General features: G+C 35.7%; 1 protein-coding gene and 1 long non-coding RNA gene across 2 annotated transcripts; both read right to left on the bottom strand.

Moving 5' to 3' along the window:
- Positions 1-4,814: 4,814 nt before the first annotated feature.
- On the bottom strand, positions 4,815-19,196 carry LOC131154172 (uncharacterized). Its single transcript, XR_009136383.1, has 3 exons — positions 17,971-19,196; positions 11,155-11,314; positions 4,815-5,720 (listed from the first exon to the last, which is right to left on the bottom strand). It is a non-coding gene; the product is annotated as an uncharacterized LOC131154172 (long non-coding RNA).
- Positions 19,197-23,434: 4,238 nt separating this feature from the next.
- Positions 23,435-23,998, bottom strand: LOC131153964 (uncharacterized). The gene has a single exon (XM_058106408.1). The coding sequence runs from the start codon at positions 23,996-23,998 to the stop codon at positions 23,435-23,437; it is 564 nt and encodes a 187-aa protein (XP_057962391.1).
- Between the last annotated feature and the right edge of the window lie 240 nt (positions 23,999-24,238).

Raw genomic sequence — 24,238 nt, 5'->3', positions numbered from 1 at the left:
TCAATCCATGTTCATTATCTGCTTTACTGAACATATACTCAAAATAATCGTTAGTAAGAAAAACAGAAATAATTAACCCTACTCATCTTGACCAATTTTAGAAAATGTAAAACAATTTCAACCAATCATTTCAACCAATCATATTATCTAGAGAATCCATTACTTAAATCATGTAGCCTTTTTCTTTACTTTAATCGGTTTATTTTCAAAAATAATAGCAATTAACACAACCCTAGGCTCAAAACCCTCAGTTTAAATGGTTGGATTTCAAACTTGCATGATAATCATATACATATACATATAATTCTCATTTTAACCGGTAAAATTTACAAAATAACTGGCTTAATCTATTCCCCTTACTTGGTTTTCCTGAAGCTATGCCTGCAGGGTTCCCAAAACTGTGCATGCGATGCTCACATGAACCCTGAATTCATAAATCCTAGTTTAATCAACTCAACTCCAGGTAAAATACTATTTTAACATTTCTTATGCTCATAAACTCTAAATAAATGATTAAACTCCTAAAAACATCAAATTTGCTTAATTTTCTAAATCTTACCTTAGCCTTGGAGTGGTGCCTGGAAAGCTCAATTCAAAAATCTACTCCGCTAAACTTGTAGAAAAATGCTCCTAGATCATCGTGGTGATTTCTGATTGTCAATTTGGCTTACAGATGAAGGAGAAATCTATAGAGAGAGTGGAAGTGCGTGAGGAGTGAGAAGGAAATGACTCACGATTGCTTGCCAACTCTAGAAGGTTGTAGAATTGGAAATTTCATTTCCAATTGAAATCTTCAATGCCATCTTCAATGCCTTCCACTAACTTAACATAATAATATATTCATTTCCAATTAAAATTTCATTTCCAATTGAAATCTACAATGCAATCTTATATATATATATATATATATATATATATATATATATATATATAATTAAACCAATTCAATAGTAGTTAATTAATTAAACCAATTCAACAGTATTTAATTAATTAATTACTAATATTTTTTCCGGGTTACTACACCTTACCTGTTTCAGAAGAAACTGTCTAAAACCTTTGAAACCTAGCCACTCGAATCTATCCAAAATCAACGACCTACATGCCAGGAGGAGGGAGAGAGGATTGAGAAGTACCTAATGGTGATCCGGGAGGCTTAGGAAGGAGAGAGTGATGAGAGAGGGAGAAAGAAAGCTTCCAAAAACCCTCAGTTAGAGAGAGAGAGAGAGAGAGAGAGAGAGAGAGAGAGAGAGAGAGAGAGTATGGAATGGAAAAAATAATATAAGAACTTAACTTATAGATTCTGCCCCCACAAGAAACCATTGACAGTTTGACCACTTACCAAACCTATTTGCCCATGTAATGCTCTCAATAGTTTCCCTTGCATAAAAACCGTCCATGATTTTTCTGAGACTCCTTGAAACCGTCAACAGTTTGGTCCTATGTCAAACCAATTTCCCTCTTTTCTTCCAATTTCCCTTTTCTTTTATTTATTTCTTATTTTCTTGGTTTGGGTTACTACAGGGCCAATGCCAATGCCTCCGTGGTCGAGTAGCATGTAAGCATTTTTTGTGTAGGCTTCTTTTACCAAGTATGGACCATCCCATTTGGAAGTGAGCTTATCGCCAAGCCGGTGTTTCAAATTGATAGGTTGTCGTACCGTGAGGACTAAGTCTCCAAGTTGGAATGATCGCGGGCAAACCTTGCAGTTGAAGGCCTTGACGAGTCAAGCCTGGTAGCACTTAGTTGTTGTTGTGCTTGGAGCCTTTTTTCATCTAGAGCCTCCAGCTCTTCTAGTCGTAGGCATGCATTTTCTTCCTCATTGAGGCCTCTTGGATCGCCATGTGGACCGATGGTATCTTTTTCTCAAGTGGGAGAACAACTTCAACACTGTAAACAAGGGCATAGGGCGTTGACTGGGTAGGTGTTCGATAAGTCATGCGGTATGCCCATAACACTTTGAGAACCCTATCATGCCAATCCCGTTTTGTTTTGGAGACTACTTTGCGCACTAAGTTGCAAAGGGTCTTGTTGAATGCTTCAGCCAACTCATTAGCATGAGCGTTGTACATAGAAGACTTGTATTGTTTGAAGTTGAACTTCTCGCAGAGTCTATCCATCAAGTTGTTGTAAAACTGTTTCCCATTGTCGGTAACGATGAACTAGGGAATACCATAACGATAGATCAGGTGGGTCCTGATAAAGTTCACAACGTACTCCTTCTTCACCTCTCTAAGCGGGATTGCTTTGGCTCATTTAGAAAAGTAATCTATAGCTGCCAATATATACAGGTGGCCAAGGGAGGACTTTGGCAGTGGTCCGACCAAGTCGAGGCCCCATGCTTCAAAGGGCCAGGATGCTACAGTGGGGTGTAAAGGCTCTGGTGGTTGATGTATATAGTTTGCATGGAATTGACACGCTTGAGAGGTCTTAGTGTATTCCATGGAATCATAAACCATTGTGGGCCAATAGTACCCCATCCTTTTGATTTTATGGTGAAGTTTCAGTCCGGATTGATGTGCGCCGCACACGCAAGAGTGAGCTTCTTCTAAAGCCTGCTTCACCTCGTCTCCACTTAAGCATTGTAAGAAGAGTCCATCGAAGGATCTTCGATACAATGTATCTTTGTAGTATATGTATCGAGCGGTGCATCGACCCAACTCTGTCCTATGACGACGATCTTCAAGAAGCCTTCCATGCTGCAAAAGGACGTACTCTTCAGCTTTTCCCGACTTATGCTGGTGACATCACCAGAGTCTATCGCTGTCGGAAGAGGTCAAGAGCAAGTAGCAGTGACCGATGCTGGCGTTGACCTAAGCCTCATACTCGGGCCCCAACGCATTTGTTAGACAGAGACATGAAAGATTTGATTTGTCTCAATTTATCTAAAATGATTTAAAAAGAAAAAAAACAAAATAAAAAAGAAAAAAAAAATTACTATAGTAGTAAAAAATGAGAGCCTTGTAGGTGGATAATCATTAGCTATGCCTAACTTACCCCTGAAGTAAATCCAGGGCATGAGACCACTTGGGCGAAGCGGGGGGAGCCGAAAACTCGAACCCGTGACCTCTTAGAGGCACGACAAGCTCCTTGCCGCTAGGCCACCAACCCAAGTGGTGACCAAAGAAGGAGATTAATTACATTTAAAGCACAAGTGATGAAAAGACAGACAAGCGCCTTGAGTTCTTCTTAACAGTGCATGATCTTGGCATCCCGAGCACAAAGCTCTCTCAAAGACTCCATGGGCAGAGAAATTGCAGAACTTCAAGACTCAGTTCGAATCACGTCATGAGTTACGCGCCACACCGAGACTTGAAGTAGGGGCATTTGTAAACACTAAAATTTTGGAAAATATATATATAGAAGAAAAGAAAGAATAAAAAAAAAGATGGAATAGAAATGATGGGGAGAGAGAGAGAGAGAGCCACCAAATTGAAGTAGCTACGTGGAGGGAGGCTTTTTTTTTTTTTTTCTTTTTTCTTTTTCTTGTTCTCTTTTTTCTATTACTTTTCTTCTTTCTTTGGTATTAAATAAGATGCAAGTCTTGTGCTTTTGCTGGGGTTAGGGGAGACTTTGGTGGAGTTGATGGAAGAGACTTCAGTGGCAGACATGTTCAGCAGATTGATTCAGGGTAGTTTTGTGAGGATGAAATCGAAGGCTTTGAAGATTTGTGAAGATCTCAAGAAGGAGAAGCAATTGACTTCGCCTAACGGTAAGCTCGCAAGCTTTTCTCAATTCTTTTTTTTTTTTTTTTCTTTTTCATCAATTGGTTGAAGGGTTGACATCGTCCTGCTAGATTAGAGATGAAGCATCAGATGTATGCCAACCTTCCTTGTAGACTTCGCAACTCTCTCAAATTCTTGGGCTCTAGCATTTTTTGGATGACATCGATCTTTGACTGGTCAACTTCGATGCTGCGATGGCGTACAATAAAGCCGAGAAACTTGCCAGACGTGACACCAAATGCGCATTTAAGCAGATTCATCTTTAGTTGGTACTTTCGAAGCCTATCAAACACCAATTTGAGGTCTTGCAAGTGCTTTTGACGAAAGTTGAAGGTCTGGTGAATTTCAATTTTGGCGACGACTTTCTCAATTTCGACGACGGTGCTTTTGACGAAAATTGCAAATCCGGCGAATTTTTAAGTTTGGCGACAACTTTCTCAACTTCCGTGGCAATGCTTTTGACGAAAGTTGCAAATCCAGAATCGAGTGTGATTTTCCTTAAATTTTGTATCTTTTTATTTTTATATGCCCAGAGAGTGTATTTTTATACATATGTATTTTTATCACTTATACTCCTACAAAGTGTGTACATATATACATACATACATATATACATACATACATACATATATATATATATATATATATATTCTTTCTTTTCTTTTTTGAAATTTTAGTGTTTACGCTACAAATCTCGCACCCTTTGGACTTTGTAGGGTGACGAAAAATGTAATAAATAAATAAATAAATTACAAACAACAAAATTATATAGTAGAATGTAAATTAAAATTTTGCAAGTAAGACCTTTGTTTTTTTCCTCTAATTAATCCCCCTTTGAGATTGTGTCGAGGACTATAGTAGCTTGATTTTTGGCGGAGAGAATCTTGTCCAATTCTTCACCTCTATGGTCAAAACAATCTTATGAGCGAAACTTTGATCGTGAAGTTAGATTTCTTTTTTTTTTTTACCAACAAAAAAAAGAAATTGACTTATTGTGTATTATTGTCATGTGTGTGAGGAAAAGTGTAGAAGGTGTTGTAGTTGGCAGAATTGCGTGGAAGCTGCCTTTATTAATGTAAGTCGGGAAAGAGCTTTATAAAAAGAGCTTGTGTAAAAAATAAAATAAAATAAAGAATAAATAGTGTACCAGTATCTTTCAAAAAAAATAATATACAGCTTTCCTTATATTCCCATTTAATTCATACACTGTATACAATCTTCATTTCTTTTCATAGCACCCAACATCTTCTCTATGGCAGCCTGCAGGAAGCAAAGGTGAATTATATTTTAGATATAGAGCACATGGCAACACTTTTTGGAATCTGACTCTTGCCAGAGCTCCCAGAGGTTCTGAGCACACCGCAATTGTAGCCCAATGGAATCTGTCATATTCCATTAATCTTTCAACATTGAATGAGGACATCTGCACTTGGATTGCCTGAAGCAGTTAGTTCTTAGCTAACAACCTCTGCTCCCATTTGATTGCACAAAGGTTCGGAAGGCAGGATAAAATTTCCTCCAGAACTCTTTGGAGCACTTGATTCCTCAAAAGGTTTCTCTCTTCGTCTGGTTCTCCTCATTGAACAGAATCCTTGCAATCGACAATCTGCCAAAAAAGGGTTGGAAAGTGGCATCATTCCATCGGCTCTTTAAACATAATGGTGAATCAATTGATCACTTGCCGTTGCACTGTGACTTCAGTAGACTGATCTGAGCCGGTGTGTTTCAATTACTCAACCTTAGTTGATGTATGCAGAGTGCGGTTACCAAATTACTCAAAAGCTAGAACTTCTCAACACTCAAAAGGAAGCAACTCACAATCTCTTCCATTGGAGTAGCACTAATCCCACCTTTTACTCCTTGGATTGGGCTGAATTCTTGTATTTATGTTCCACCCTTGGTGCATAACGTGTCTGGGCCGTCTCCGCATATCTTGATCTTTTACTACAATTCCTAGTTTGATTCATCAAGCCACTTGATTGGTCTTCCAGGCCTTCCCTGAATAAAATTTCTTTTACCTCTTAAAAAAAAAAAAAAAAGCATAGATGGTTTTTTTTTTAATTTCTTTTTTTAAAAGGTAATGGTGAACATTCAGAGAAAGAAAGGTGCAATGGAGCTTAAGCAACCCGCATGTGCCACCCGAAGCAGCATTGCAACAGAACAACCTTTCTACAGTAGGCTAATTAGTCCTAATTGAGCATCTGTAGGAGCATATAACAATCATTACAGCATTAGGATCATAACTTGTTTGACAAAAACAGAAAATAAAAAAATCATTTTAGGCAAAGCGTGTGTGATTGCTGCATCCTGAACTTCAGCCTCCAAGAAGCTTCTTGATATAGGTTATAGAGCACTGGTAGAGCAGAAATCCACAAATTCTTTCTATTCCATGTTGGAAAAAACTGGAATTTGATATGGTCCAATGAAATAAACTGCTAAGAGATTTTCGAATAACCTCAGAAGAATTAGAAGTTTTTCTTTCAAAATTCATAGAATTTCTCCCCCTCCATAACTCCCAAGAAATTGCTGCAAGGATTGAACTTTTTTCAAAATTGTACAAGGATTGGAGAAAGGAAGAAATTGTACAAGTAAAACAGAAGTGAAAAACAATTTTGAATTTGAAGGAAATTGCAATTTTTGAGTTTCCTATGATCTCAAAAAGTTTCCCATAATTTTTCCAAGGAACTTTTTGCCTGGCACATTGCTTGCAGAATAGCCATCATTGATGAATGGCTTATAAATTGAAGTTCCAAACAGAAAACAGAGACTAAGACCTTTGAGAAAGACAATTTTTATGCAAAGGAAGAAGAAGCGCATGCTACATGTCTCAATCTTGAATAGTTCGAAATTCAATAGATAGAATAAGAATGTACAATCAGGAGAAGAGACATTTCCTGAATAGTTTGAAATTCATTAGATAGAATACGAATGTACAATCAGGAGAAAAAATATTTCCTAAAAGTTTGGGAAACCCCAAGGGGAAAAAACAAACCCAAGGAAATCAGACAGCCTGAGAAAGTCAACAGAGAATACCAATCCCGCTGAATATCTGAAAAGTATATCCCTTTGAAATTACCAATACCCGCACACCAGAGAGAAGCCAAAAAATGAATCTTCTCTTACACCAACAAAAATGCTAATTTCTTCCCAAAAAATATATGTGAGTATTGTTCCTTCTACAAACCCCAAAATTCTGCAGATAAAGCACTAATCCATAGTACTTTTCCTTCCTTCTTCCTACCAAATCCAAGAAAAGATATTGCCAAAAACTCCTCCGCTGTCCATGGAGAAATCTAACTTTCTCTAGAATAACTGAATAACTTGTTCCAAACCTTCCATGCAAAATGTCAATGCAAGAAAAGATGTGGAGCAGATACTGAGCAGGTAAAACAAATCATGCATATAGCTAGAGAGAAAGCCATTAAAGGCATCCCAATATGCAGCAAGTCATTAGTATTTAAGCACAACCAACCAAATAAAAGTTTTGATTTTGGGTGGAAAAGGAGGGGGGAGAGAGAAAAATCAGTGCTAACCAAGAATTTGCAAAAAGATTTGCAAGAAATAGACCCCCGAGGGGTCCAACAGCTTAGATTGACTATCAACTTTTGGGGATACCCAACAATTATTCAATAGGCCCAACAATGAAGATAACTCGTGTTCCCCTATCATTCAAGGATCCCCTAAAATGAAAATTCTAAGAAGGTGAAGGACCATCGGGATCAACAAGGAAAGAGGAAATAGGATCATTTTATCCCGAGCTCAATAAAATTAGGCAAGGAAAAGAGGTGGAGAAGACAATATTCCCCAACCAAAGGTCTTTCCAAAAACGAATTACACCCTTTACATAAAACAAATTTAGTTATGGGGAACAAAGAGAGGGTAAATCTGAGAAATAGCTTTCCACAAACTTATTAAAGAACATCTAGACCCAAAATTTGTATTCCACCCATTCTCGTTAACTCCAAACTTGCTTTTAACAACTATATGCCACAAAGAAGAATCCTCTCAAGGGAACCTCTGAAGCCATTTGGCTAAAAGAGCCATGTTTTTAGACACCAAATTTTCAAGACCTGATCTGGCCCCCCTGTTTAGACGTACAAACAACATCCCAACTCACCAAATCCCTAAAACCCCCAACCCCTGACCAAAGAAGATCTCTCATAATTCTCTCAATCTTATTAGCAACACCCACTAGAATTCTAAAAATAGAAAGAAAATGCAACGGGATACTAGAAAGACAAGCTTGGATTAGAGTAATCCTGCCTCCCAAGCAAAAAAGAGCTCCTTTCGACCCACCTAGACTCTTGGACACTCAACCACTGGAACCCTAGATAGGACAACAACCACTCCAACTTGATGCACCCTACCTCCAAAGATAACTCTCTAACATACTCTGCAAGCATGTTAATTTCTACAATACCACTCTTCCCCATATTAATCTTAAACCTTGAAATCTTTTCAAAATATGGTGAAGCCCCAATATATTCAGAAAAGAAGGCCTATGATCCTCCAAGAAAAAGATAGTACCATCAGCAAATTGAAGGCGTGAGACCATAATCTCCTCCCTCCCCACTTCCAAACCTTTCACTAAACCTCTACCCACTGCCCTATCAATCAGCCTACTCAAAACATCCGCCATTAGAACAAAGAAAAAAGAGGAAAGAGGATCCCCTTGTCCAATCCCTCTCATGGCCCTAAACCAAGATTGAGTCTTCCCATTCACTATCACCGTGTAAAACATGTTAGACATACAACCTTTCATCCATATTCGCTCTATCCAGAAAGCTCCAACACACTCAGTAATAAGCTTTTTCAAAATCCAGATTAAAAATGAAACCCTTCTTCTTCCTTCTCATGGCCTCAACAACTTAATTTGCAACCAAAATGGCATCACAATTTGTATCTCCCCCCCCCCCCCCCCCCCAAAAAGCACTTTCGGCCTTAGAAATAGTATTGTCAAACACCCCAGTCAATGTATTAGCTAGTACTTTGGTGATTTATTTTATACACATTGGATACTAAAATAATGGGCCTCTAATAAAAAATCTTAATCGACCTACTTTTCTTCGGCACTAAGTAATAAAGGTAGAATTAATACTCTTACTTACAACCCCATTCCCTTAAAATTCATTGAAAACCTTCATCAAGTCATTCTTCACAACCGGCAAACAATCTTGATAAAAAACTAAATTAAAACCATCTAGCCAAGAGCTTTATCCCTTTACATTCCAAAAACTGTAGATCTAACTTCCTTTTCCTCAAAAGCTCTAACCAACCTAACTTGACAACAAACAAAGGATCCCACTCCAAACCTTCCACTACTGGTCTACTCTAATTCTCCTCAAAAAACAAGTTGTGCTAGAAATCAGTGATCTCAGAGGCCATCTTGGCAGTATTCGAGCATAATAACCCCTCTATCCACCACCAAATTCCTAATCAAATTCTTTCACATTTTCCCATTGGCTATCCTACGAAAAAATATATTATTACAATCTTCCTCTCTTACCCATTTAAACTCTTATTCTGCCTCCAACATCTCAGTTCCTTGAAAATCATATCTTCCAACTCATTCTTCAAAGAAAACATTCTAACATCTTCCTCCCTTGAAAGAGTAATGTTTTCTTCCTTTCTATCTATCTCTTCCAATTCACCTAAAATGCTAGCTTTTTAATCCTAATAATTCCAAACACCTCCTTATTCCATTGTTTCAATTTTTCTCTCAACCTTTTTAACTTCTTCATGAATCTAAACCCCTCCCATCCCCTTTCCACAACCTCAAACCAAGAAATCCTTGCCAATGTTTGGAAGGAGCCATGATCCAAGTTATTTTACAACAAAATTTATGCAGTAAGTCACTACCAATTGCATATGTTAAATGTACAATTATGTACTGTTATTGAATAATTAAAAAAAAAAAACACACGTCATTGCAGAATGCTAATGGTAATACATTTGAGGCAACAATAAGCAATTTTGTAATACATGGAAAAGCAAAGTTGGACAGAAGAATTCCTATATGCCTGTATGTACGAACTTTGTAGGTTAAAGTTGCAACTATTATCTAGATTAGGACTACCAGTGTTCAAAAATGTCATCGTGAATTCGCATTATAAAAAAATAATTATAATAAGGAACCATGATAATAGTGCTAGAGCGCAGCTAGACAAACAGGATTCTCCTTGAATTGTATCATGAACGTGCATGTCAATATGGACATTGATATCTCTATCTCGATATTATAAAAACATGAAGGGTAAAAGGGACAATAATAAGGTAGATTTTACTGTGCATACGATTTTGTGCCTATATGAGGTTTTTTGCTAAGGGTGTTCTTGGTATTGCAGCTGCATTCTATAGGGGTTGGTATTGTAGTGGCCAAATCTCAAGGGGTTGATAGTTGTAGCTCAAGGGTGGAGGTTTCGTCATCTTTGCTGGCCATGCACGGCAGTGGTTCGAATGTGATACAAGACTATGTAAATCCTGCCTGTCCCAACAGTTTGTCTAATTTAACAAACATGTCTCATGGAGGGGGCTAGGTTTGATCCATATTCACATGTTGGGTTCATCAATAATCCTAAATCTATATGGGTCTTTTGAAGCACAAAGCCTATTTTTTCTTAATTTATGGATTTATACACTTAGAGACAATGAAACTGTTTATTGTTCTAGGTAAAGCTCCCATCAAGGGCAGTTGTGTTTTTTCAGCAATAATTTGATGACAAGCTTTGCACCCTTGACTGAAAATATGATTTTTTTTTTTTTAATTGCTTTTTGGCTCCAGATATGGCATTTTAATTGCTTTTGGGCTCCAGATATGGCATCAGGAACGTAATATATTGGCATTTGTTCTCAAATATTTGTAATATATTTAGAAGGAAATTGCATGCTAAAATTAATGTTTTGTTTTATAATTTGAGTCTAAATATATGCTTTTAATTTCTTTTACATTCTTTTTATTCCAATGGGAATGTATTCCTGGAATTGAAATTTTGCAGACAGCTACTCAAGAAATATATGTACAAAAACAAGGAATTGGAGCCCTTTCAGACAACAATTATCTTTATTATTTTTTGAAGCAGATGTGTACTTTTCAAATAATTATGCTATGCAAATTTGAAGTTTTTAACAAAATGCAGCCACAAAACAATGAAAAAGACATCAAGGGTCATTTAGTTATGAAAAATATTTTCCATTTTTTATTTTTTAGTATTTCAAAGAATAATAAAAAAATTTAACTTATTGTTTAGTTTGCTAAGATTCATATTATAAAGGTACAAAATAAAGAGTTTGTTTTAGTTGGACAAAATAATTTTTTTTTATTTTTTAGTTTTCACACACAGCCGGTCCCAAGCCCGGGTAAAGGAGGAGAGTTGCGTTAGGTAGTTGACAGACAACATAAAATTTGTCACATCACTATGATATGAATCCTTACCAAATATTTGCTGGGGCGTCTCCTACGAGTGACGCGTTGCACTTGAACCACCTGGGTGTAGCGAAAAGTGGGCATGGGTGGGCTAGGTCTTCGCCCCGAAGCGACGCGCCATGTCGGAGCCTGGGTACGGTGTCAAAGATGCGAGGGTTCCTGCATCATTCTAGACGTGGGCAGGTAAAGACGTTAGTTCAAGAAATTAGGATTAGATTAGCAACTTAGAATATAGGGACACTTACAGGTAAAAGCATGGAAAGTGTGGATACAATGATCAGAAGAAGAACTAATATAATTTGCCTTCAAGAAACTAAGTGTTAGCATTGGTGTAATCCCAAGAGGGGGGGTGAATTGGACATTGAAAACATTTTTCGCTAATTTAAACATTTGCGTTGATTCACCACATGTTATATCCCATACAACACAAAAACATGTATGTAAAATGATAAAACATTGTGTGCCAACATACATGTGCATCATATCTCATTTAAATGAATATGTGAATGCAAATAATTATAACTGTAAATGGACAAACATACACATATGAAAATTACAGTGGGGAAAGTAAATGAGATAGGAAGAAAGGAACACACGATATTTGTTATCGAGATTTGGCCAAATCAGCCTACGTCCCCGCATTGTGCATACCTCCCAAGGATTGCACTATCCCTGCTCACTTAAACGGGCAGAGCAGAAACCGTTTACATCCTTTCCTCACGGGACGAGGAAAACCGTAGTTTAATTTCCGAGTTGAACCGAACCGGTCTCACTTACGGGGTTGAGATTTCCCAATTCAATTTCGAACTGAACCCAACCGGTCTCACTTACGAGGCTAAAACTCTCAAGTTCAATTTTCGGGCTGAACCCAACTGATACACAAACATCATTTTTGTACATAATAGTGTTTCTGAAAATACAAGCATAGATGTACACATAAGCTCATAAAACATGACTCTCTAAAGATATGAAATAATGCTCAATAGAGAAAGGACATTTTTCTTAAAATAAATTTTCAATCTTTGAAAGATAATGTATACAATAAATGCTTCAAAGATTTAAACCCTAATAAGATTTTCTAAAAAATATTTTATCAAGGTGTAACTGGAGAACCTAGGGTTTTGCTCCTAAATGAATTTTTGCACAAATGAGTATGCATGGTTTTTGGTTTGAAAATGATGTGTAAAATTGTTCACAAGCACAAGAAAAAGTTTCTCCAAAAAATATCTACAAAGAAAATAATCAGGAGAAACCTTTAAGTTTACTCTCAAAATGATTTTCAGAAATGAAAGAGTACATGAGAGTAAATGCTTATGAATGCAAGAAATAGATGCCCAAAATAAAATGTTCTCTTCAAAAGATTTTCAAAATAATGAATGGAAGAGAATGGAGAGTATAAAATATAACCCCAAAAAGATTTTTTAATAGAAATATGTTTAGGGGGAACTTTGATTAGGATAAAATTAGAAAAAAAAAATTTTCTAATCAAAGTTGCTAATTTTGACAAATGAAGGGGTATATAGTTTTTACGAAAAATATGACCTTTGAGACATGCTAGGTATTACTAAAAATGCTTAATCAAATTTTAACTCCAATTACCCTTAATTACCTACAGTAAAAAAATATGGCAACCTGAGAGATTCGGTCGCCCCCGAACAGACACATAAAGAAAAGTGTATTTTTCATGTTCAAGTGCCTGAGGACAGGTTCGGGTGGCTAAACTAGGCGATTTTCCAACCTGGTCGTGGTTTGGTCGCTTGATCAAAACTTCGGTTTACCGAACTTCAACATTCGGTCGCCTGAGGTGAATTTGAATGTGAAGTTCGGGCGCCTGGGGCAGATGGAAAAGTCAACATTAAAAGTTCGGTCAACCGAGAACACTTAGTTCATTTTATTTTTTCTCGCTCAAAGATAGGTCAACAATTTGACTTTCTACTCGTTCGGTCGACCGAGGCATTTTCAATGCCAAGGTTCGGTCGCCCGAAGCTCTATCATTTTAGGTTCTAAGTCCTGTTTTTAAATATAAATTTCCCCTGATTGCATATATGATAATGGGGACTTATCCTAAGTGTTTGTGCAAGGACCTAGGGTTTTTCTAAGGTCATTTTGAGCTAACCCAAGAATTCCAGCGTCGGTCGATCATCCCTAAGGTCATTCTATGGTCATCTGAGCATACAATCAATATCATGCAGATGCATGCATTATTACAGACTTAAGATAAAAAATTAAATGCAATACATATACAATAAATTTCTTTGTCTTTTGCTATTTCTTCATGGGATACGCCAAGCTGTGAATACGCTTTAAGTCCCGTCTTGACTTCCATTTTTCGGAATCTTATGTTCGTACTGAAATGAAAACTTGTTTACACACTAAATGCACACATACTGGTGGTTTGTCAGCATCAAAACAGGGATTTAACTCAAAAAACCAACACTAAGTGGGTGGAGGAGAAAGTTAGAGAAATTGATAAATCAGGATTTAAAATTTGGTACATTGGAAAAGAAAAATATAAGAATGGAGTAGGCATTATTATAGATAAAAACATAAAAGATGGCGTTGTGGATGTAACTAGAGTAGGGGATAGAATCATAAAAATCAAGATGGTATTAATGGTATTAGGACAAGAGATAATAAATATCATTATTACTTATGCTCCTCAAGTCAGTTAAGCAGAAAATCTTAAGAAACAATTTTGGGAAGATATGGATGGTATTATACAAGGCATACCAGTGACTGAGAAAATATATATAGGAGGGGATCTGAATGGACATGTTGGAAGAAATAATAAAAATTATGAGATGATACATAAATGATATGAATATGGAGACAAAAATGAGCTTAGGGAGATGATCTTAGACTTTGCTATGTCATATGATTTTAGTATAATGAATACTTGCTTTAAGAAGAGAGAAGAACACCTAATAACCTTAAAAGTAGACAAAATAGAAGTCAGATAGATTTTTTTTTTAACTAGGAGGGCAGATCATTTATCATGTGAGGATTGTAAAGTTATTTCAGGTAAAAGCCTAACCATACAAAATAAAGTTTTAGTGTTAAATATATGTATTAAAAAATGAAAGAAAAAAGATAAAATAAACCAGTGTAAGAGAACTAAATGGTGGAACCTAAAAGAAGAAAATATAATAAAATTTAAAGATAAAATGATCAAAGATGGGATTTGGATCATAGAGCATGGGATAGATACAAATACTCTTTGGACTAGATTAGCTAACTCTATTAAAAAGATAGCAAAAGAGATTTTAGGTGAATCGAAGGGAAGATTCTCGAATAGCAAAGAGAATTGGGGGTGGGAAGAGAATTGGTGGTGGGATAAAGATGTACAAAAAATCATAAAGACAAAAAGAATTTGGTATAAAACATGGCAAAAATGTAGAAATATAGATAACTTTGAAAATTATAAGGAGGCAAGAAAAGATGCACAAAAGACCGTTAGTGAAGCTAAATATAGATCATTTAATAGTTTGTATGATAGATTAAGTACAAAAGAAGGAGAAAGAGATATATTTAAACTTGCTAAAGCTAGAGAAAGGAAAAGTAAGGACTTAGGAAATGTAAAATGTATAAAAAGTAAGGATGATATTGTCTTGGTTAAGGACGAAGACATTAAAGAACGATGGCGAAGTTACTTTAGTAAGTTGTTTAATGAAAACCAAATAGAAGGCTTAAACTTGGAATTATCAAATGAGGAAAAGACTAAAAATATGAGATTTATTCGCAAAATTAGAGTTAACGAAATTAAATTTGCACTAAAAACGATAAAAAAATTGGAAAGCTATGAGACCTAATAACATCCCAATTAAAGTTTGGAAATACTTAGGTGATAACGAAATTATATGGTTAACTAATTTATTTAATACAATTATAAAAACTAAAAAAATGCCAAATGAATGGAGGAAAAGTACTTTAATGCCTATATACAAAAATAAAGGTGATATTCAAAATTGTAATAACTATCGTGGAATTAAACTTATGAGTCATACGATAAAACTATGGGAAAGAGTAGTTGAACAAAGATTAAGGTTAGAAACGAAGGTCTCAGAAAATCAATTTGGTTTTATGTCTGGGACATCTACCACAAAAGCTATTTATCTTTTAATAAGATTAATGAAAAAATTTAAGGAAAAGAAGAGGGACTTGCATATGATATTTATTGACCTTGAAAAAGCATATGATAGGATACCTAGAGAAATTCTATGGTGGGTTTTAGAAAAAAAAAAAAGGTTTATGTAGTAGGTATACCGATGTCATTAAAGATATGTACAATGGAGTGATGACTACTGTAAGGACTATAGATGGAGAAACTAGAGAATTTCCAATCACCATAGGCGTACATCAAGGATTTGCTTTGAGTCCTTATCTTTTTGCTTTAGTAATGGACCAATTTACTAAGAGTATTCAAAAGGAGGTTCCATGGTATATGTTGTTTGCAGATGATATTATATTAATTGATGAAACTAGGGACAGAGTAGTGGCTGAGTTAGAATTATGGAAAAAAGTTTTGGAATCTAGAGACTTTAGGATAAGTAGAAATAAGACAGAATATATGAAATATAATTTTAGTAATGATAGGAGAAATATTTGAGACAAAGTTAAACTTGATAATGAAGAAATAAATAGCACTTTTAGATTTCGATACCTTGGATCTATTATGCAAGATGAAGGAGAAATTGAAGATGATGTAATGCATAGAGTTAAAGCAAGTTGGGTAAAATGGAGAAGTGATTCAAGTGTGCTCCGTGATCATAGAATACCCTTAAAATTGAAAGAAAAGTTTTATAGGACAGCTATAAGACCAATTAGTTATACTATATGGATCGGAATGTTGAGCGATGAAAAAACATAATATCCAAAAAGTAAAAGTTGCCGAGATGAGAATGCTTAGCTAGATAAGTGGTATAACATTGAAAGATAAATTAAGGAATGAACATATTCGTGGTAAGTTAGGTGTAACTCCTATAAAAGATAAAATAAGGAAGGGATGACTCAAATGGTATGGACACTTGTAACGTAGGCCACATAGTGCACCTATGAGTAAGAGTGACTTAATTACTGTGGGGGGAAGTAGAAGGGGTTGGGGTAGACCTAAACTAACTTGGGAAAAGATAGTAAGAATTTAATATCCTTGAATCTATCAAAAGAAATGGTTCATGATTGCATAATTTGGAGGAAAATGATTCATATAGCCGACCCCACCTAGTGGGACTAAGGCTGGGTTTTGTTGTTGTTGTAGTTTTAGATTACAAAATAATTACAAAATGGACAACTTGTCTTTTAATTTTCTAAAAATTATATAAACTAGTGTTTAGGATAAAAAATTTTGGGGTCTTGGATTTGGATTTGTGTAGACTTACAAGAAACTCAATACATAGTCCACCCATTAAATTCCACAATTTGAATTCCATGTTCTCTAATGCAAAGTAAGAAGTTAGAAATCTAGAAAACAATAATAAGACGTTTTCTAAATTTTTTGTATAAATTTTGAAAATTGAAAAACAAGGTGGCATTTTTGTAATTATTTAAAAATAAAAAATAAAACTATTTCCACAAGCAAGCACTACTTTTTCTTGTTTTTTATTTTATAAAAATGTTGGAAAACTAAAAGATCAGCTAACCTTCTTGCAATTCTTAGGAAACTAAATGAAAAATGAAAAATGTTGTCTACAACTAAACAAGTCCTAAATTTGTAGGAGCATTGGGAACTGGGTGATATATGCTTACTTGCATTGTTGAATAAAAAAAAAAAAAAAATCAATTGTATGCCCAAAGATGAAGTTAGAGTAAAATGCTAAGTCACAGACATAAATGCAAACCCCTCTCCAAAAGTCCAAATCATTGTGGAACTTACAAGCTAGATTTATAAAACCCTATTGTGAAAAAATAGATTACTATCTTTTAATGAGAAACATTATTGTTATAGATTAAATGTATTTTTTAAACATCGTCCAATTTTCATCTCATTTCATGTTCATAATAAGAAACTGTAATGGGATTAGTGTTCTTCTACCTTGGCTTGAGAAGTTTTTAGAGAGTCCAACAATGCTTATTTCTTTTTGGTTCTTTTCAAAATCATTTTCTACAAGAACTTAAGAATACATGATGCACTAAAGATCATCTTATTTATGCCATAGTCTGGTAGCACATTCCTTAGCTGCCAATGGTTTAGTGCCTATCCCTGTCCTCATGTGTTAAAGAAACAACTACGTTGTGTGCTCCCCTTGAACCTAGGATGCCTTTTAAGGATTTTGCATGATACGACAGTATCACTTAAGGATTTCTGTCAATCAAAAAAATAGAGAATGCTCAAAGACAAGCCACATTATTGATATTTTCCATTGTTTCCCAAGTTTTGAACAAAGCTTAAAGAAAAATCAGTTATAAAGCGACAAGTTTAGTTGCACAAATATGATAAGTACAAGTCCTTAATTATATCAATTAGAAGTAAAGGGAATAAAATAACTATACAGATTAACTTATTATTTCACTCCATTTTTTAATACAAACTATCAAAATTTAACAACTATAACAGCCTCCGATACAAAAAATAAACTTTCTACAAATCAAAAATAACATAAATCACAAAATCTTTAAACCTCAAACCCCTATCTTCAGATCCTAAATCATACAAAAAGTGTTTCCATCCCATATCAAGATGCTAAAAATTAAACTCAATTATAATCCCAATATCAAATAAACCTTATGAATCAGCTTAAGGATCGAAAAGGAAATCCTATCCATGAAAAATCCACGATAAAAACCTTCATTCAAGCACAACAGACTGAATAAGAGTTGAGGCGGCCATACCTGTAATAGAATCCAGTATTCTCGCCATCATTTTCATCAATTTCATATATTCATCAGTCACCACTTCTTCACAACCATCCTAGCCGCCGCCGCCGCCGCCGCCGCTGCTTCTGCTTCATTTTTAAATTTCTAATTCCACATCCTCTACTAAAGTCTTCGCTGAAATTCCTGCTCATCGCTATCGGAAAAACCCCAATCTTGAAACACCGCCAGCCATTAATTAAGCTTGCACTACCTCAGCAATGGCAACCCTTGACATCTTCAAATTAAGAATCTTCATCCACTTCGAAGCCCTAACTTTAGAAGTCTCAAAAACATTTGAATTAGAGAGGGACAGCGGAATAGTAACATCACAAATTGCGAGTGCCGCTATTGAAGCTGCTGCCAAAGGCGACGGCCGTGGTTGATTTCATATGTATTAGGAATGAAGGTTTCCGGGAGAGAAAAATAGAAGAGAAAATGAAGGGGTGACTACTGAACAGGCGGCGACGACCACGGCCGCGAACACAATTTTTTTTTAGGATTTCCCAAAATATTATTATTAATTAGGTTTGAATTAATAACAATACTTATAATTATAATTATATTATTTTATGTTAATTATTAACTTATAAAAAGAATTAACCTCCTAATTTATTGTCCAATCCTGCCTTATAAACAGTCTTTATTAACATTTAAATTTAAATTTTAGTCACACCTTAAAACTCCGACTGTCCCAGTAAAATTTCTTCCCCTCTCCCTCGATGCATTTCTGCTTGCCGCTTCTGCCAAAGTTCCTGCAGCAAATCACCTTGTCGCTGCTAGTCACCGCTGCGAAATCCAAGTGTGGAGAATTTAGTTGACTACACAAAAGTGTGTGGGGTTTTCTAGGCAAGCTCTCCTCTTCTTCTTCTTCTTCTTCTTCTTCTTCTTCTTCTGTCACATAAAAATGAGCCTGACATCATTGAGTTTTGGAATTTCTTGTGTGTTTAGCCACTGTCGCCGCAGTGTTTTGCCATAGTCGGTTTGTCGTATTGTAGCATATACCGCTGATGGTTCTTGCTCACTCTCGCTCTCTGTCTCTCTTAACCCAGGTAAGTTCTCTTTCTCTACTTCTTCTTCTTCTTCTTCTTCTTCTTCTTCAATGACAGTAGTAATATGAAGGATCTTAAGACTTGCACAAGAGAATGAAGTTCGAACACCGGTGTTCTGTAATTTAGCCCACCACCTGCTCGATGGAGTGCTGCACTGAACACCGAAATTCCTTAATTATTATGTAAGGTAGAATATCTATAAAGGTACATATCTCCAGCTAAGCAAAAAAAAAAAAAAGTTATATATCAAAAATCATTTAAAAGGCTCAATAGCTCCCTCAAGAAAGGCATGCCTAAAATGTCTTGAGACTTGGTTTCAAAATTCTGAAAAAAAAATATAGGTATTATATAGGTTGAGACTTATCATTTGTATAGAAAACATGCCTTTTGGCTTTTACTTCAGGCTTTATGCTCTATGTGTGTGGTAAACTTAGATTTGATTTAAAAGAAATTTAACTTCTTATTTATACAAAAAGTAGTGCTATATTCACTCATCACACATCACACTTTAACTTATTACCTTATATAATTGTACTATATATATAATATTATTTGTGCAAAGAGGTGGGTAAATAAAGGAGTGATATTTAGAATATAAACGTAGTATTTCCGTTATGTTAAAGGAGTGTCATAATATAAATTGATTTCTAGAACTTTCGAACCTCAATTTGATTCCTAAAACTCTTGAACTTTAATTTTTCCAAAATAATTGAGAGAATTGTTTCTTAGATATTGAAAATAGATTCAATTTCGTAATGTTGTATATGTCTCTTGCCATGATTTACGTAATAAATTAGAGTTAGTATTTTTTTAAATGACCAACAAACAAGCAGTTTGCAAATTATATTTGATATATATATATTTTTTTTGTATTACAATTATGATTTTCTTAATTTTTTTATTTTAAATTGTAGGCAATTTATTTACCTATTTTGTTGTAAAAAAAAATTCTCAGTCTCAAGGCCCTAGGGTTTATGGTTCGTCTCTTAAGCATTATGTCTTACTTTACTTCTTGGCTTCTAAAATATTGATATATATGATTGAAGATATTAATTCCAAGTTCATTTCTACTCCATAACAATTATGTTATGTGTGCACCAAGGAGCAGTGGGACTGAGAATATCTTAAATATGATCATAGCTTTAAAGACTCAAGGGTTCTGGCTTTGCAGCATTGGTGCGATTAGCTATGTTGGGAGCACACAATAGGCTATGTTCGTTCAATTTATGTGGCATCCAAGAGGGTGGGGTGGATTTGGTGTTTAAAATTTTAAACAAATTTAAACAATCAAGTGAAATTACAACACATAAGCTCAAATATTCAATCACACAATAAGGAGACTAACAATTTATTGTAGTTGGTCATTGTTGACCAACATTCACCTATCATCATTTGAGCACATAACATTCTTAACTAGAAAGTCTTCCATGCTAAAAAGTAGGATTACATGTCTGTACTTAAAGGTACACCACCCATAATGAGTTATACAAAAATTACAAACAAAGACAACAAAATGACAATGAAACATAGCACGCTTAGGATCTTATCTTATTCACCAACAAACAAAATGAACCTTTTGGAGATTCCGTCAACTAAGTAAAAACAATTATTTTTAGCTTATGTGAGAATAATATTGTGAATAACTTACAATGCTATTCTAAATCGCAAAATATCGAGGAAACCCAGGAGCTTCTTGTTCTCAAATAGTGAGCATTGCTTCAATCTCTGAAAGTTTTAAAAATTTCTAAAGGGAGTACAACATAGTTGATGATTAAGTTCTAGCTCTTGGGTGTTCTTCTTTATCAAATCAAAGTACTATTATTTTCTCTATTGATTGATTACTTCACATGAAAGACTTAAAAGAGTTAAAAGTGAAAGCTTATCACAAGTGAGGGGCATGAGAGCTGAAAATAAGCAGAGATAAACTTTACCAAAATAAAAAATCAGTTACAAACCAATAAGCAAACAAGATTAAAGAAAAAAAAAAGGATTAAAGAAATCAACCCAATCTAAAAAGTAGAAATTATGATAAACGCAAGTCCAGTAATAAAGGTTATTCAAAACCCTTCTAGTTATCTAAAAAAAAAATCAAAAAATTTCTTGGGCTGATCTCATTACTTTAAATGTATCAAATGTACACATCATAAAATATGCTATCCCGTGACTCTTATGGGCTGATCTCATTAATTTAAATGTATCAAATGCATACATCATAAAATATGCTATCCCGTGAATCCTATGAATCCCTACTAGTACGTTACGTTTCCATAAAAACAACGAAGCCTTCAAAGGAGAATCCATCCCCTTCCCTCAAAGGAAAAGAATGAACTTGTCAATTTTTTTAAAGCAAAAAAAGAATTAAGCATATAGACTCTCTCATTCCCCATGAGAAGAGTACTCAACAAAAGCATTGATGTCATCAATAATAATAATGGACACTCACTTGCCCATTTGAAAAACTTCTGAGATTGAAAAAAGTTAAAGGTCATCAGATGATCAGTATAGTTAATGTTACCCGTTAATCACGCCCTTTCTGCTTTCTTTATCTTTTTTGCTTTTCGGTAACCAACAATTATAGAGAAAAAAATCAAACCACATGCAGCTGCAAAAAATTCTAACCACCCACTTTCTTCTTGAACGCGTTTTCCAGGAAGAACGAAAATGAAAGGTGGAATCCATGTCCTCGCCATGATAGAGACAGAGTCTACCAACACGAAAGTGTCTATCAACACACTGTTATGGGCATGCATGCTGCATCCACCCACATGCTAAAGAATTCTTTATGCGTGAGGATGACGCCTCTTGGGCTTTAATAACATTATCAAATCCTGTAGCTGATTTTCCTGGTCACTCATGAAAATGTTTGAGCCAAAGATTTTCAAAGCCAAAAAGTAAGAAAGTAAGTCAATGTCTCAATAGGTCCGAAAGATATTAATTAAGCTAGTGGAGTCTAGTTGTGTTTGATCGGATGATGATTCGACCCAAAATAATGATGTGTGATTTTTTTAATGGGAGATTTTTTACTCAAGCTTAGTCCATGGAGCAAGCCCAAGCCTCCAATCCATGGACTAAGGTGTGACGCTCATAGACGAGCCTCCTGGGGGTCCAGATATAACCCATTGTGAATCCTGTGCGCAGGATATAAAAATCGTTATTTTGTGATTAAGGTTTATGGATTGACGCAGTTTTGAAAGAAAAAAAATTTGTACTGCCGCACTCTATATTTTTCCCTGATAATAGTGAAACCCCTATAACTCTATGAACGTAGGCAAATTGCTGAACCACATAAATACTGTCTTGTGCGTATGATTATTTTTATTTGGCGTGTGTTCTTCTCTATTTTGTTTCTCACAAATTTTTGAGAATTTCGTGATAATTTCCTTACACAAGACTTGTGGAACTGGTGAAGGAGATAGGGATTTAACTTTACCCTCATTAGAATTCCATTTTTAAAGGTTGCATTTGGATTGATTTGGAAACAGAAAGAGAAGTTAAAAATAAATTTATTGTGATAATATTTTTTCTTTATATTAAATGTTATTATGAATAAAGTTTTTATATAATGTGCTAAAAATAAATTAAATCCAAAACCAAATTTTTTTTTACTAATTTATTATATATCTATTTTTTATCACATTTTACTTTTCTTCTCTTGATATTTTACAAATTCCAAATTAAAAGAGTAGAACTATTATGTCCCATGAGCAACCAACCACAATAAATTGAATCCTTGAGAAGAGAGATGCCATTTGGCTATAGTATTTTTCAAAACGTTACTCACAAACCTAAAAATATTACTTTTGATCATTATGTACGATGGAATGAAGATGGGACTGGGGTAGAATAAAAAAAAATTGAATGTAAAATATAAACAAAATTCAATTCCATTTTGCTTGGTTCCATTCATTTCCGAGCATCAAATATACGTAACAAAAGATACTTGTGGGAAAGAAAGAACACAAAATTTTACTACGCAAGTGAAGAGGACATTGCTCTCCCAGCTTAGCTTAAACGTGTGAAGGGAAAAGAGTTCAGGATGAATAACAGATTGTGGTGAAAAATTCAATCCTACTTGGCGAACTCCTACATAAATTTTGTAAACCCTGTGATCGCTGTCGTTGCTACTTCCACACACTTGCCTTCAAAGAACCCTTTTGTTTCTTTTCTTCCAAACACCCCATGACATGTTTGGCGGCCAAGCAATCATATCCGCTAACACTCAAGCTACTAATCTAACTGCAATACAAGTTATTATATCTCCTAAGACAACAAAGATATATATAAACAACCCCCTTCACGGCCGGCGAGCACTCAACAGAAGCAAATAATATTGATGATGATGAAATAATAGGCGAAAATTATGTTGGAATCAAATTCAGCACCACTCCAAACTAAATCAAGGCTGTGATAATGCCCAATACAGTTGTGCACAGCAAAATTATAACTTGGTTCTGATCGGCAAGCGGCGGCGGCGCCGCAGGACAATTCCCGGCTCCCTGGAAACTCTGGTCGCAGGAAAGCACATCGTTGACGACGCCCAACACCGGCCCAATCACCTTCACGAGACGCCCAGTTTTGAAAGACGCAGTCGCCTCCGCAAGCTGAAGCGCGACGTCGACGAAGTTCTGCAAGCAGCCCGTGAGGGCATTTTTAACTTTTGGGTCGTTTGCGGTCTTGACCAGATCCTTGATTAGGCGTTGTACGTTGGTGACGTTGGCTATGGTGCGGTCCAGCGCGACGAGGCCGACGTCCTTGAGATTGCCGTTCTTGCCTATAGGAATTGAGTTCATGAAGTCTTTGCAGAATGAGGAGTGGAAGACGTTCTGGCATGTTTTGGATGTGAAGGGGTTTTTGAAGGGCAGGTGAAATTTTTCGTCCTCAACTTGGGCGGTGGTGCAGCGGAGGAGGAAGAAGAGAATTGGGAGGACGGCCAGTGTGAGCTTCGGCAGTGTCATGTTCTTGATGTGGCGTGGGCGCTTTGTGATATGCTCGATCTGCTGCTTAGGGATTGCGGAAAAGGCATGCAGCTCGCGAGGTTCAGTCTGGTGGTTTAAATATTCGGAAAGAACTTTGGTTAATCCACTGTACAAGCCGTGACCCGTGATCTGCTCTGGACAAATGCTACCATCCACTAACGATTGATGGGCCAGCCGCGTTTGCTCATAGCCTCATACCCAGGCCGGCTTGATAGACCC

Source organism: Malania oleifera, chromosome 4, assembly GCF_029873635.1.
Source record: "Malania oleifera isolate guangnan ecotype guangnan chromosome 4, ASM2987363v1, whole genome shotgun sequence".
Lineage (NCBI taxonomy): Eukaryota > Viridiplantae > Streptophyta > Magnoliopsida > Santalales > Ximeniaceae > Malania > Malania oleifera.
This window is presented reverse-complemented; position numbering and strand designations above follow the sequence as displayed.